Source organism: Ranitomeya imitator, chromosome 3, assembly GCF_032444005.1.
Source record: "Ranitomeya imitator isolate aRanImi1 chromosome 3, aRanImi1.pri, whole genome shotgun sequence".
Lineage (NCBI taxonomy): Eukaryota > Metazoa > Chordata > Amphibia > Anura > Dendrobatidae > Ranitomeya > Ranitomeya imitator.
The window spans coordinates 577,255,006-577,271,153 of record NC_091284.1 but is presented as its reverse complement, the minus strand read 5'-3'; the positions used below and the strand labels follow the sequence as shown (position 1 = coordinate 577,271,153).

At 41.2% G+C, this 16,148-nt stretch overlaps 1 protein-coding gene across 1 annotated transcript in view; it reads right to left on the bottom strand.

Annotated features, from left to right (window-relative positions):
- Window positions 1-3,551: 3,551 nt before the first annotated feature.
- The window catches only part of ITGBL1 (integrin subunit beta like 1), an 829,798-nt gene continuing 817,201 nt past the window's right edge, over window positions 3,552-16,148 (bottom strand). The window contains exon 11 of the mRNA XM_069757981.1: window positions 3,552-4,107. Within this exon, the coding sequence (XP_069614082.1) occupies window positions 4,016-4,107 (92 nt within the window). The 3' untranslated portion in view covers window positions 3,552-4,015. The remainder of the gene's footprint in view (window positions 4,108-16,148) is intronic.

Here is a 16,148-nt window from a genome sequence, read left to right as displayed (position 1 = left end):
GCAGCCACCTGGTATATAACACTGCCCACGCAGTATATAACACTGCCCACGCGGTATATAACACAGCCCACGGGGTATATAACACTGCCCACGTAGTATATAGCAGCCCACGCGGTATATAACGCAGCCCACGCGGTATATAACGCAGCCCACGCGGTATATAATGCAGCCCACGCAGTATATAACACTGCCCACGCGGTATATAACATGGCCCACGCGGTATATAACACTGCCCACGTAGTATATAGCAGCCACGCTGTATATAACGCCGCTCACGCGCTATATAACACTGCCTATGTAGTATATAGCAGTGTGGGCACATATCCGTGTTAAAAAAAGATAATTAAAACAAAAAATAGTTATATACTAACCCCCTGGGATCCCGCGAAGCTGTCCCTATGCGCGTGGCTGCCGCCATCTTCCGTTCCCAGGATGCATTGCGAAATTACCCAGATGACTTAGCGGTCTCGCTAGGCAGCATCAATAGTAAAAATTTGGGGACACACAGGGTTAATAGCAGCGGTAACGTTACCCGCGGCATAGTGCGGTACGTTACCGCTGACATTAACCCTGTGTGAGTGGAAGGGAGTATGCGGACGCCGGGCACTGACTGCAGGGGAGAAGGGAGGGACTAATCGGACTGTGCCCGTCGCTGATTGGCAGCTGGCGAGACCAATCAGCGACGCGGGATTTCCGTGACAGAAGTTGCAGACAGAAAGACGGAAGTACCCCTTAGACAATTATATATATATATATATACATATGTGTGTTTTGATAAATATTTAGTATTAAAATGATGTGTAAATGACAGAGAACTGCTTATTGCAAATGGGTCTGAAGCCTAAGGATGAGAACCGGCAAAGCCAAAGCTTGTCCTCCGCATCCGCCTGGACTCCCTGACCGTTTATGGTGAGAATTCACATCACATGACTGTCGTGACTAATGGTGATGTCATTCATGGTGACGTAATGCCACACTTAGAAACTGTGAGGGATTAGAGCCATGGCAGCCGGGCTCAGACCATGTGTGCACCATTAATATCTTCCTCCATTTCCTTTACAGCTGCGGGAGAAGCTCAGTGACAAACTGAACTACCACTTTCAGAAGTTGGGAGACTCCAAGTCGCATCTGCTCCATTGGAGAAGCGAGCACCGCTATGTGCTCCATGGTTTTCCCCTTTATATCTGTATTTAGTCATTTTTGTATAATAAAATTTTATATTTTCTATGTTTTTGCGATACTGAATCGCTGGTTTCTCGGTAATGGTAATGGGCTGTGTCCTCAGCGTTAGATAATTTACATCAAGTTTATGGCTTATATTAATTAATTAATTAAACTACTAGCAGACTCTGCCCCTCCCGCTAAGCCCTTCCCACTTTTTAGAACTGTGTCATAAAGGTGGGCCCAGCTGGCGGAGCGTAAGTAATGGCTCTTTGTAGCTGCTTGCAAGCAGTGAATTGAAACATCCCCGTTCTTGCATTTTCACAACTCGTGGTCCTCGTCATCACGGGTCTCTTGTGTACAGATGTCATCGGTACGGCCGACGATGTGGTGCTGATCTGCTGCAGCAGCGTTGGAGGCGCTACCATGGTGGGCATGAGCTTTCATCCCTTGAACTGTTCTCTTTTTAAAGGGGTTGTCCATGACCGTGACATTGATGGTCTCTCATTAGAGTAGGTCATCTGTGTGTGATCTGTGGGGGTGCGACACTGGCACCTCCGCCTTTTAAGTTGTTGGATAGAACGTGTCAGTCTCTGCGCTGCACAGCTCCGCCGACAGACGTGCTGTACCCGACCTTGGACTCCGGTGACGCCGCTGTGCTGTGGGCGTCGGTGACTGAGCAGCTCCGGCTGACACCAGGGAAGAGCTTACAGCCAAGATGGCGGGTGTAACCAGTGGTAAAGACGGGCTATCAATGTTAACCCCTTATTGACCAAGGCAATTTTTACATGTCTGACCACTGTCCCTTTATGAGGTTATAACTCTGGAACGCTTCAACGGATCTTGGCGATTCTGACAATGTTTTCTCGTGACATATTCTACTTCATGATAGTGGTAAAATTTATTTGATATTACCTGCGTTTATTTGTGAAAAAAATGGAAATTTGGCTAAAATTTTCAAAATTTTGTAATTTTCCAACTTTGAATTTTTATTCCCTTAAATCACAGAGATATGTCACGCAAAATACTTAATAAGTAACATTTCCCACAAGTCTACTTTACATCAGAACATTTTTGGAAACAAATTTTTTTTGTTAGGGAGTTATAAGGGTTAAAAGTTTACCAGCAATTTCTCATTTTTACAACAAAATTTACAAAACCATTTTTGTTCGGGACCACCTCACATTTGAAGTCACATTTAGGAGTCTATATAGCAAAAAATACCCAAAAGTGACACTATTCTAAAAACTGCACCCCTTAAGCTGATCAAAACCACATTCAAGAAGTTTATTAACCCTTCAGGTGCTTCATGAGAGCTAAAGCAATGCTGAAGGAAAAAATGGAAATTTAACTTTTTAGTCATGAAAACGATCTTTTAGCAACAATTTTTTTATTTTCCCAAAGGTAACAGTAGAAATTGGACTGGAAAAGTTGTTGTCCAATTTGTCCTGAGTACGCTGATAACCCATATGTGGTGGGGAACCACTGTAATAGTCCAGGCTTTGATCCTGTTGTTACACCCAGGGTAGAACGATTAACATCTTCCATACAATCTACTTCATGGCACAATTGCCTGAAATAAGGCAACTTAAAACGACTTTCTTTCAGTCCTTCCATGCAGTGCATTATATAAAAGACCCCACTTCATCTGAGATTTTTTTTAAACATGGAAACATTGCATTGGAATTTCAAAAACATTATTATAATGTTTCATTGTACTGTATGTAGCTATAGCTGTAATGGAGGTTTACAACACTTAGTGGACCTGACAAGTCCCCTTTAGTTAACTTTGACAGTCTATATAAAAACCTGTCATTTACATATAAACTATTGCAAGGCCTCCATCTCACTGGAGTTTTCCAGCATTACCAACCCCGCATCCAATCAGCGCCGGCCTCACTCTTCCCGCCTTCGGACATAATGAACATCAACAGGAAGTCAGGGCTGAAGCTGCTCTCTGACTTCCTCTTGATGTTCCATAAGTCTGAAGGCGAGAACAGTGACACGAGCACTGATTGAGTGAAGGACTCACTTGACATATCAACCTCACATGAACCCCGGGAACGCAAGTGCCAATACCGCTCGAACAGCATCGGCACAGAAGTTGAGTATAAGTATTTTCATTGGGGCCAAACATGAGGAATGAGAAGGAGTTGTCAAAGTAGTGGACAACCCCTTTAATACTTTTGCCCATAGTCTATTTCTGTATATATGAGGCTTCAGCAATTAGAGCAATAAATTGAGGCTACATGTCTCAGCCTAAGGAACCATAGTCTCCATGCAGTGTTGCTCACACTAGAGTTTATGTTTTTTTTGCTTATAACGGTGAATTAAGACAAGAAACAAGAACAAGGCACACATAATATAATATTTATAAGAAAAGCAATACATATAACCATCTCTTTATTATAGACAGTAGTTTATTGTACATGTTCTATTATAAGATTAGTGTGAAAACATCTATTACAGAAGACTACCTTAACCAAAGAAATGACCCATTGAAAGAACAGAAATGTCATGGATGGGACTGGTCATTGTCATCATTACTCCTGGGCTGAATAACCTACACTTGGTATTTGTAGTCGCGTATACCTATCATATTATGCCAGCTGGCTACTTATTATTCATTTAGCATGGATTGATGATATGATATCCTGACAACCATGTAAATTATGCAATAAAGCAATCTTTTCTTTTCCCTGTGCACATGAAAATATCTCAAAGTTTGGCCAGACTTAGAACAGTCGGATTAAGCCGGTCAGATGATGGGATATATAATCCACTATTGTGTATGTTCAATAGCAGGCTATAATAAAATAAAAGAACACTTTTTAAACAATTTTTACATCTTGCTTTAGGGGTTTTCATTTCCAAGCCATATCTCGCAGGCATTTCCATTCCATCCTTCCCAGCATTCACAGTTTCCACAGTTACATATCCCGTTGCCTAAAAACAAATTGAATAGGAGTTTAATTGTCACAATCAAAATGTACTACTTCCAATGCCTTATTAAAGAGTAGCAGGTCATAATCAAAACCCTATAACTGGTCCCTTAAATATTCCTTTTTTGTGTGAAGCACTTTGCATTTGATTTAGCAGCAACTGGAAATATAGACTTTCAGACAACTAATAGCATCTTTTCAGCAATGCTCTTAGCAAAGTGCTATACACTATAATCATGCTGTCTTTTATTTCTCTCAGGCTTTATAGTGTGTTAGATGGATAGCTAACTGTGCTCATCTACACTGGCTGCACCTGAAGACCAAAAGTAACCCTTTCTGTTCCCTTTCTATGTATCATTTATAGCATCTACTTTATACATGTACATAATGTTCTCATGTATAGACTTGGTCTAACTGTGTGGGATCTAAACTGTATACAATGCCATGCATAAGGTGCTGGAAATGATGGAAAAGCATAAAATACATTTCCAACATCAAAAGGTTTTTTTTACCATTTCAATGACACGTGAAATCATGGCATTTAATAAAATATACAGTTGTGCTCAAATGTTTACATATTCTGGCAGAATTTTTGCTTTCTTGGCCTTTTTTTCAGAGAATATGAATGATAACACCAAAACTTTTTCTCCACTCATGGTTAGTGGTTGGGTGAAGCCATTTATTGCCAAACTACTGTGTTTTCTCATTTTAAATCATAATGACAACCCACAACATGCAAATGACCCTAAACGCTAAACGCTCTCATTTTTCATATTTCTAGTGCAGTAATGCAGTTCAATTTTTGTGTTTCATGTTTGCATGTTTTAGCGCTGCAGTGTGCTGCCTTATTTACTTAACTATATACGAGTTGGCAACTTTAGGTTCAGCACCTGTTCACACTTAGTCTATGTTTGGATGTGACGGACAGGTTTTTGAAATGTATTCTCTAACCTTCTGATTGAGCACTCCGCCTCCTAGCCACATGTGTTTTAATTACAGCAGGTCCCATACCCCTCCACGGAGAGAGAGAATTTTAGTCTAAGCAGAGGTTTCACATGTACCCATTCAGATGGAGACGTTTATTCTCAGCGAGGAAAGGCAAGTTTAGGACCTCGTATAAGAGAGATGCCCTAATGTGGCTACCAGGTACACATAAAATTGGCCATTTTTATGCGCTAAATGCTCTCATTTTTCAGATTTCTAGTGCAGTAATGCAGTTCAATTTTCGTGTTTCATGTTTGCATGTTTTAGCGCTGCAGTCTGCTGCCTTATTTACTTAACTATATACGAGTTGGCAACTTTAGGTTCAGCACCTGTTCACACTTAGTCTATGTTTGGATGTGACGGTCAGATTTTTGAAATGTATTATTCAAAATTGAAGGCATACTGAACCAGCATGGCTACCACAGCATCTTGCAGTGGCATGCTATTCCATCCAGTTTGCATTTAGTTGGACCATCATTTGTTTTTCAACAGGACAATGACCCCAATCACACTTCCAGGCTGTGTAAGGGCTATTTGACCAAGAAGGAGAGTGATGGGGTGCTATGCCAGATCACCTGGCCTCCACAGTCACCAGACCTGAACCCAATTGATATGGTTTGGGGTGAGCTGTACCACAGAGTGAAGGCAAAAGGGCCAACAAGTGCTAAGCATCTCTCGGAACTCCTTCAAGAATGTTGGAAGACCATTCCTGGTGACAACCTCTTGGAGCTCATCAAGAGAATGCCAAGAGTATGCAAAGCAGTCATCAAAGCAAAAGGTGGCTACTTTGAAGAACCTACAATATAAGACATATTTTCAGTTGTTTCACACTTTTTTGTTAAGTATATAATTCCACATGTGTTAATTTATAGTTTTGATGCCTTCAGTGTGAATGTACAATTTTCATAGTCATGAAAATACAGAAAAATCTTTAAATGAGAAGGTGTGTCCAAACTTTTGGTCTGTACTGTATTTACTATAGGTCTCTTTCCCTTGAGGAAAAAAAAGCTCTGCACCACATACATTGATACCAGGCTCATAAAATCTAATATAAAAAGCTGAATGTGTGTGTATGTATGTGTGTATGTCCAGGATTGGCATCTGCACCGTCGCAGCTACATCCACAAAATTTTGCACAGTCACACGTCTGGACCCCGAGAGCATCATAGGCTATGTTGTGAGGCAAAATTTTAACCCCGCGCATTCCAATTCACCAAACAATTTTGCCCCTATCTACATAATGGGGAAAAAGTGAAAGGAAAAGTGTTGGAGGGAAATTGACAGCTCCCAGATGTGAACAAGGGGGACTTAAAGAGTGAGATTGATGGCGCCAAAGAGTATATACCGAACAGTTGCTAAGGTGGGGCCACGACATGGGATACTCACCACACACGGGGATATGAACACACACACAAAATGCGCCACACACTACCACGTGCTTGAACACATATACCACCCTCAGCACACATTTCACCACACATACACCAACCTCACCACATAAAAGTCGAAACACAAAAGTCGCCGCTCAAAACTCGCCACGCGCAAAACTCGCCACATGCAAAACTAGGCTCACGCAAAACTCGCCATACGTGCAAAACTTACCTCATGGAAAACTCGCCACACACAAAACATGCACATGCGGAAAAATTGCCACATGCACAAAAGTTGAAACACATGCAAAAGTTGCCTCACACAAAACTTGCACATACTCAAAACGCAACACACAAAACTTGCCACGTGCAAAACTCGCCATGCGCAAAACTTGCTGCACACAGCTTGCTACACTAACCTGTCACATGCAACTCGACACACAAAAAGTTGCTACACGCATGTCGCCACACAAAACTCATCTCACAAAAGTCACTACATGCATGTCGCCAGATGCATCTCAACACACACAACTTGACACATGAAACTCGCTTTAAAACACACACAAGTCTGGTATTATCCTTCAAAAATAAAAATCTGATTATTAAGCAGACAAACTACAAGAGCAACAAATGTACCATATAGGAAATACGGCAGCTGTCAGTCACATGACCTGTCTATTATGTGTATGTGTGAGCTAATATATACTGCCAGTGGGAGGGCTTCCTGTTGGCTGGGGATTTATCAGGCTGCCAATGTAGCTTACAAATACTGAGGTAAAAATACTGACCAAATAACGTGTGAACGAGGTCTAATACAGGATGAGATGACATACAGATATATACTATAAACAAGAGGAGATGACACACAGGTACATACTATATACAGGGGAGATGACACACACATATATACTATATACAGAAGGCGATGACACACAGGTATATACTATATACAGGAGGAGATGACACACAGGTATATACTATATACAGGAGGAGATGACATACACATATATACTATATCCAGGGGAGATGACACACAGGTATATCCTATATACAGGAGGAGATGACACACTAGTATATACTATATACAGGGGAAATGACATACAGATATATACTATATACAGGAGAGATGACACACAGGTATATACTATATACAGGGGAAATGACAAACTGGTATATACTATATACAGGAGGAGATGACATACACATATATACTATATCCAGGGGAGATGACACACAGGTATATACTATATACAGGAGGAGATGACATACACATATATACTATATCCAGGGGAGATGACACACAGGTATATCCTATATACAGGAGGAGATGACACACTAGTATATACTATATACAGGGGAAATGACATACAGATATATACTATATACAGGAGAGATGACACACAGGTATATACTATATACAGGAGGAGATGACACACAGGTATATACTATATACAGGAGGAGATGAAACACAGGTATATACTATATACAGGAGGAGATGACATACAGGTATATACTATATACAGGAGGAGATGACACACTGGTATATACTATAAACAGGGGAGATGACATACAGGTATATACTATATACAGGGGAGATGACACATGTATATACTATATACAGGGGAGATGACACACAGGTATATACTATATACAGGAGGAGATGACACACATGTATATACTATATGCAGGGGAGATGACACACACATATAAACTATATTCAGGGGAGATGACACACAGGTATATACTATATAAAGGAGGAGATGACACACAGGTATATACTATATACAGGAGGAGATGACACACAGGTGTATACTATATACAGGGGAAATGACCCACAGATATATACTATATACAGGAGAGATGACACAGGTATATCCTATATACAGGAGGAGATGACACACTAGTATATACTATATACAGGGGAAATGACATACAGATATATACTATATACAGGAGAGATGACACACAGGTATATACTATATACAGGGGAAATGACACACTGGTATATACTATATACAGGAGGAGATGATATACACATATATACTATATCCAGGGGAGATGACACACAGGTATATACTATATACAGGAGGAGATGACATACACATATATACTATATCCAGGGGAGATGACACACAGGTATATCCTATATACAGGAGGAGATGACACACTAGTATATACTATATACAGGGGAAATGACATACAGATATATACTATATACAGGAGAGATGACACACAGGTATATACTATATACAGGAGGAGATGACACACAGGTATATACTATATACAGGAGGAGATGAAACACAGGTATATACTATATACAGGAGGAGATGACATACAGGTATATACTATATACAGGAGGAGATGACACACTGGTATATACTATAAACAGGGGAGATGACATACAGGTATATACTATATACAGGGGAGATGACACATGTATATACTATATACAGGGGAGATGACACACAGGTATATACTATATACAGGAGGAGATGACACACATGTATATACTATATGCAGGGGAGATGACACACACATATAAACTATATTCAGGGGAGATGACACACAGGTATATACTATATAAAGGAGGAGATGACACACAGTTATATACTATATACAGGAGGAGATGACACACAGGTGTATACTATATACAGGGGAAATGACCCACAGATATATACTATATACAGGAGAGATGACACAGGTATATACTACATACAGGAGGAGATGACACACAGGTATATACTATATACAGGAGGAGATGACACACAGGTATATACTATATACAGGAGGAGATGACATACAGGTATATACTATATACTGGAGGAGATGACACACACATATATACTATATACAGGGGAGATGACACACCGGTATATACTATATACAGGAGGAGATGACACACAGGTATATACTATATACAGGAGGAGATGACATACAGGTACATACTATATACAAAAGGAGATGACACACAGATATATACTGTATACAGGAAGAGATGACACACAGGTATATACTATATACAGGAGGAGATGACATACAGGTACATACTATATACAAAAGGAGATGACACACAGATATATACTGTATACAGGAAGAGATGACACACAGGTATATACTATATACAGGAGGAGATGACACACAGATATATACTATATACAGGAGGAGATGACACACAGGTAAATACTATATACAGGAGATGACACACAGGTATATACTATATACAGGAGGAGATGACATACAGGTACATACTATATACAGGAGGAGATGACACACAGGTATATACTATATACAGGAGGAGATGACACACGTATATACTATATACAGGAGGAGATGACATACAGGTATATACTATATAAAAGAGGAGATGACACATAGGTATATAGAGGAGGAGATGAAATACAGCAGGTATATACTATATACAGGGGAGATGACATACAGGTATATACTATATATAGGAGGAGATGACGTACAGGTATATAGTATATACAGAAGAGATGACATACAGGTATATACAATATATAGGAGGAGATGACATACAGCAGGTATATACTATTTACAGGGGAGATGACATACAGGTATATACTATATACAGGAGATGACATACAGGTGTATACTATATATAAGGGAGATGACAAACATGTATATACTGAGGGGAAAATAAGAGGTGTGAGGTGAAAATGAGGGGTGTGAGGTGAAAATGAAAAGGTGTGAGTGCAAAATGAGAGGAGTGAGGGAAAATAGTGGAGTGATTGGAAAGTGACAGATGTGAGGTTGAAATGACAAGTGTTAGGGGGGAAAGAGAGGAGTGAGGGGGAAAATAAGAGGAGTGAGGGGGAAAATAAGAGGTGTAAGGGAGAAAATGAGAGATGTGAGGGGGAAAATGAGAGGCGTGATGGGAAAATAAGAGAAGTGAGGTGCTATAACTAACCACAGATATTTACTATGCCCAGGCAATGCCAGGCTCTTTAGCTAGTTAATATTATAAAAATGTATGTGTTTCTAAAGCTATAATTGAAAAATATTAACGGTAAGTACTGTAGGTCTAATGTCTTTGCAATATTGGAACCTCCCATCTTTTTTTCTCCTTTTCTAGCACAAAGCATATGGTGACATATGTCTATAATAGCGGAGAGTGTTCTAATACACCTTTCTTAGTCTTGTCATGTCTCTGAATGTCTACACTGAACAATACTAAAATTATATACTGTCAAACTCAATGCTATGTTTTCCGGTAAATCATGAAAAGACAGGTTATCATCTGACATAAAATAAAGAATCTCAAACCCCAAAAAACCTAAATAAGGGAAAAGAGGAAGTATATAGATTTAGCTATCAATCACCCTGGAAGCAGATACATAGAAAATATGGAAATACTTATTCTATCATTGTGACAGCGCACACAGAACACTCAGCCAGCCATATTTGCAGGAGACTCAGGATACTCATAACTAAAAGCAGTGTTTGCTCTATTTCAAATAAAAAGTAAAGAAACACTGTATATAGTGATGATTAAATACCTATTACTATTTTGTGTATAGAGCCACCATGGGTATATGGCAGTGGTCCCCAACTCCAGGCCTCGAGGGCCGCCAACAGTGCAGGTTTTCAGGATTTCCTTAGTATTGCACAGGGGTTGGAATCATCTCCTGTGCAGATGATCACATTACCACCGATGCAATACTAAAGAAATCCTGAAAACCTGCACTGTTGGCGGCCCTCGAGGCCTGGAGTTGGGGACCCCTGGTATATGGGTATGTAGGTCATAGTAAGCTTAAGAAAATGATACATTGATATCTGTGATCTGATGTCTTATTCCCAAAAAAATCCACATTTTTTCTTATATGTAAATGAGATGTTAAGATCTATGGGCCGGTCACTGATCTGCGTTTTCACGTTTTCTACATCCAGAGCTTATTTTAAGTAATAGTTTGCATTACCAGGGTGATCCAAGTAATGATTGACACTTTGCTTTCATAATGACACGCAGCTCTGTGGTGAGATGAGAACTAACACAATAAAACAGAAGTGAACTTTTTCTCATAACAAACACATTTGCAGCAGCACTTGTCCTCTCATAGTGCTATCAGCTCTGCTGCAGTGCTGTGCCTGATTGTAACTAACACAGTACAGCAGAGTTGAACCTTGCTTCATTATAAACACAACCAGCACATTTGCAGTTGTCTTCTCGGAGCTCTGCTGTAATGTCCTTTCCCGACATTGGCTGCCTGTGAGATTCAAGCTGAATCACTCAGTGAGGACACCTGCAGCTACAAATATTTTTGTAATCAGACAAACTTCACTTCTGATGCTCTGTGTTAGCTTTGCTGAACTGTGTTAATTCTGTTGTACTGTGTTAACTCTGCTGTACTGTGTTAGAATTAGGACTAGAAACCACACATATCAAACAACCAATGGTAGGGAACCCAAAAATAGGATCAGAGAGTCATTAAATACAGATAGTCACTAAGAAGGAAAAGGGCTAGGGAAGATAGACGTGCCTCACCCTACTGAATTCCCTTCCTAGCAGCCGAGGTTAGCACCCTGGGATACGATATGGCCCCCAGCTCAACGTAGACTGACCCTAAAGACCCTAAAAGGTATCCCTACCAAAGCCACCACCCAAAACACACCACAAAAAACACAAAATGAATAAATACACTAAAGTGCTGTTGCTGCTAATGGCTGTCAATGCAGAATGACGTTAGCGAGCCTTGTTCAATTCCATCTAAGGAAATATATGAACTATGAGTGGCATCAAATCTGGAAGGATGAGTGATCTAGAAGGATGTAGAAAATAATACTCCTTTTTAAAAATTGTTATTATTTATAAATACAGCAATCAATATCATAGAGAAAGTTTGGTGTCTCCGTCAATAGCAAATTGTCTAGGATGATAGAAAAAATATTGTCACTTAAACAGGAGACACAACTTATATGGCACTAAACACACCTCATGAAAGCAAGCAATCACAGTAATAATAATAATGAAAAAATATATATAAATAAACAGTGAAATGTATATTTTCTACATGGACATAATAGCGGGAAAAAGTCGCAAATACTATATCCACCAGAGAAAAAACACGGAAAAGGAATCAGAAGTATAATTTAAATAGTACAAATCAATTTATTAAACAATCAGGTAAAAGATGACAAATGAGTGGAAAAGGAAGGGAGTACAACCACTATTACATGTCAGAAATGAGGGCACTCACAGGACAGAAAGCAATTATCAACGAGGTTTACTCAGGCAAAAGGGAATGTATCTACTACTATTCAGTGTCATTATATATGGATGTTGCATAGTTCTAATACCTATCAACCAAGATGCTAAGTACATATTAACGAGAATCTGGAAAAAAAAGAGAAACACGTATATACAGGGTGGAGCGCGGTAATTTGCTGATTTGGGAATGAAATAAAAAAATTATGATCATTAGAAAAATTTATTTTATATTTTAATTATACTGAACAGTAATGGAATTTTTAAATTACATGGTTTTAAATAGTGTATCTGGCAAATGTCGACCTTCGCTATCCACACACTGCTGCATACGTTTTCTGAAGTTTTCATGAACTCTAACAAGCATGTCCACTGGTATTCTGCCAATTTCAGCTTCAATATTGTTCCTTAGGTCTTCCAAGGTGTTGGGACGGTTGATATACTCCTTAGACTTCAGGTAACCCCAAAGGAAAAAATCGCATGGGGCTAAATCTGGTGAGCGTGCTGGCCAGTTCACATCTCCCCTCAAAGAGATAAGCCGTCCAGGAAACATTTGCCTCAAACAATTCATGGTAACCCTCGCTGTGTGTGCAGTGGCACCATCCTGTTGGAACCATGTATCCTCTAGTTCCATTGCCTCAAGAGCCGGCTGAAAATAATCCTGTATCATAGACAAGTACCGTTCGGAGTTCACAGTTATGGCACGACCATTATCCTGAAAAAAGTAAGGACCAATGATGCCTACTCGTGATATGGCGCACCACACAGTGACGCGGTCCGAATGCAGAGGTCTCTCGTGAACTTCTCTGGGGTTTGTTTCACTCCAGTAACGCATATTTTGTTTGTTTACACACCCACTGAGGTGAAAATGTGCCTCATCAGAAAAAAACACAATTGCGTCACGGGGTATCGTTGCTAACATGTCTTCACAAGAGGTCCGCCGTGTCAAATAGTCCCATGCTGACAAATGTTGGACCACGCATATTTTATACGGGTGAAAATTCAGTTCATCATGAAGAATCCGGTGGAGAGAACGTCTTGAAATGCCAAGAGCAAATGATTGCTTCCGAGCAGAGCATTTCGGAGATTGCAGTACTGCTGCTCTAACTCTCTCGATGTTTTGTGGTGTTGTAATCCTTCTCTCAGGTCCCCTTCGTACACATGACACATTCCCTGCTGTTCTGAATGCATTCACCCAATTTACAATTGATTGCCGTCCAGAAACACGTCCGCGTGGAGGAACAGCGAATTGTAAACGAAAAGCACGCTGCACTGCAATGATCGAGTGGGCATTTGAAAAATACGCTTCAACACAAAATGACCTCTCCTCACGTGTCCACTGCATGATGGCAACTGAAAGGCAGAGGAATACAAATCTCCCATCAGCCACTGTAAGCCACACCCACTCTCCCCTCTCTTCGACCGACAGTGCCGCCACAGCATGCAGTGCAAAAAAGCAAATTACCGCGCTCCACCCTGTATAATGATCACCCAGACTTTATATAATCGCTCCAAATATCAGATATGAAAAAAAGGAGAAATGGAAGCATATAGTCAAGTTGTAAAACAGACAATCTTTATTTATACAAAACACTTAAAAAAGGGGTATAGGACATAAATATGCATAGTAATGTAGCCATAACATAACATGAATAGGGGAAGGAAACATCCCACATCCCACCCCCCCAAAACGTAGAGTAATCAGATAGTCGTAGTCTAACACCAGGAGGGCACCTATGCGGGTGACCACATAAAGACACCAGATAGGTGAAAGCCAACAACACACTGGCAAAAAGCAGAGATCTCTACACAGTAATAATGCCTAACAAGTAGGTGGCTACCACTGTACAGGACTAGACAAAATGTCTATGCTACCACTCATGGTCCCTGCCACACCAAACCGTATCATGTATAAAGAGTAATGAGGTAATACGGTGTGGTGGGGAACCACCGCTACATATAGCACCAAATGGAGAATACACAGCCAGTGTGTGAAGACGGCCGAGAAAACGGCCTAGTGCAAACACTAATAAGAAAACACGCCAGGTGCTCACCTAATGTCCGTGGGGGGAGAGAGATGGGGGGGTCCCGCCGGTGTAGACGCCCCGACGCGCGTTTCGCGGCGTGAACACGCCGCTTCCTCAAGGGGAGTATATCATAAGGCAGAGCAGGACCTGCCAATAACCTCCCCGACCCTAGTCACCTGTTACAATTTAGCCAATCCGGGCGGTGCTAGCGGCGCATGCGCGCTGCGGCGGGTAAGTCCGGCAGGAGGACCTAGCGCCCAGCCCAGCATAGAGATCAGGTGAAAAACACCAGAAACTGCACGCTGGGTGGAGAGGACGCCGGCCCACATACCAAAGCCGCCCACCTGCAGGGCGATGCGCACAGCCGCAAGGGAGGCGTTTTCCCCAAAAGTGAACAAAGGAAAATACGGGGACACAAGGAATAAGGTGACCTGAGCAGACACCCCACCACACTATATGCACACATCCCAACGTGATATGTGCACAGTTGTAATAAAATACATCACACAATGAATACAAGATATACAATAGTAATCCGATCCGCCATGAGGCCAGGGCAATAACACTTGTGCTGCACATACTCCGTGGTCTCCGTGGACAATATATATGGTGATCGGAGGTCTTGTAATACATGTAGATGGCAAAACTGGATGTCAATTAACAATATCTGTGGAGGAGTGAGCATAGCTCAGAGCCGGGGAAGCCACAGACAGGGCTTAGATAACATAGGACACTAAATAAGAAAGAAGAAAATAAAAAATAAAAATAAAATTAAAAACAAGTTAAAACCAAAAGGTGCAGTTTCTGGTGTTTTTCACCTGATCTCTATGCTGGGCTGGGCGCCAGGTCCTCCTGCTGGGCTTACCCGCCGCAGCGCGCATGCGCCGCTAGCGCCACCCGGATTGGCTAAATTGTAACAGGTGACTAGGGTCGGGGAGGTTATAGGCAGGTCCTGCTCTGCCTTATGATATACTCCCCTTGAGGAAGCGGCATGTTCACGCCGCGGAACGCACGTCGGGGCGTCTACACCGGCGGGACCCCCCCCCCCCCATCTCTCTCCCCCCACGGACATTAGGTGAGCACCTGGCGTGTTTTCTTATTAGTGTTTGCACTAGGCCGTTTTCTCGGCCGTCTTCACACACTGGCTGTGTATTCTCCATTTGGTGCTATATGTAGCGGTGGTTCCCCGCCACACCGTATTACCTCATTACTCTTTATACATGATACGGTTTGGTGTGGCAGGGACCATGAGTGGTAGCATAGACATTTTGTCTAGTCCTGTACAGTGGTAGCCACCTACTTGTTAGGCATTATTACTGTGTAGAGATCTCTGCTTTTTGCCAGTGTGTTGTTGGCTTTCACCTATCTGGTGTCTTTATGTGGTCACCCGCATAGGTGCCCTCCTGGTGTTAGACTACGACTATCTGATTACTCTACGTTT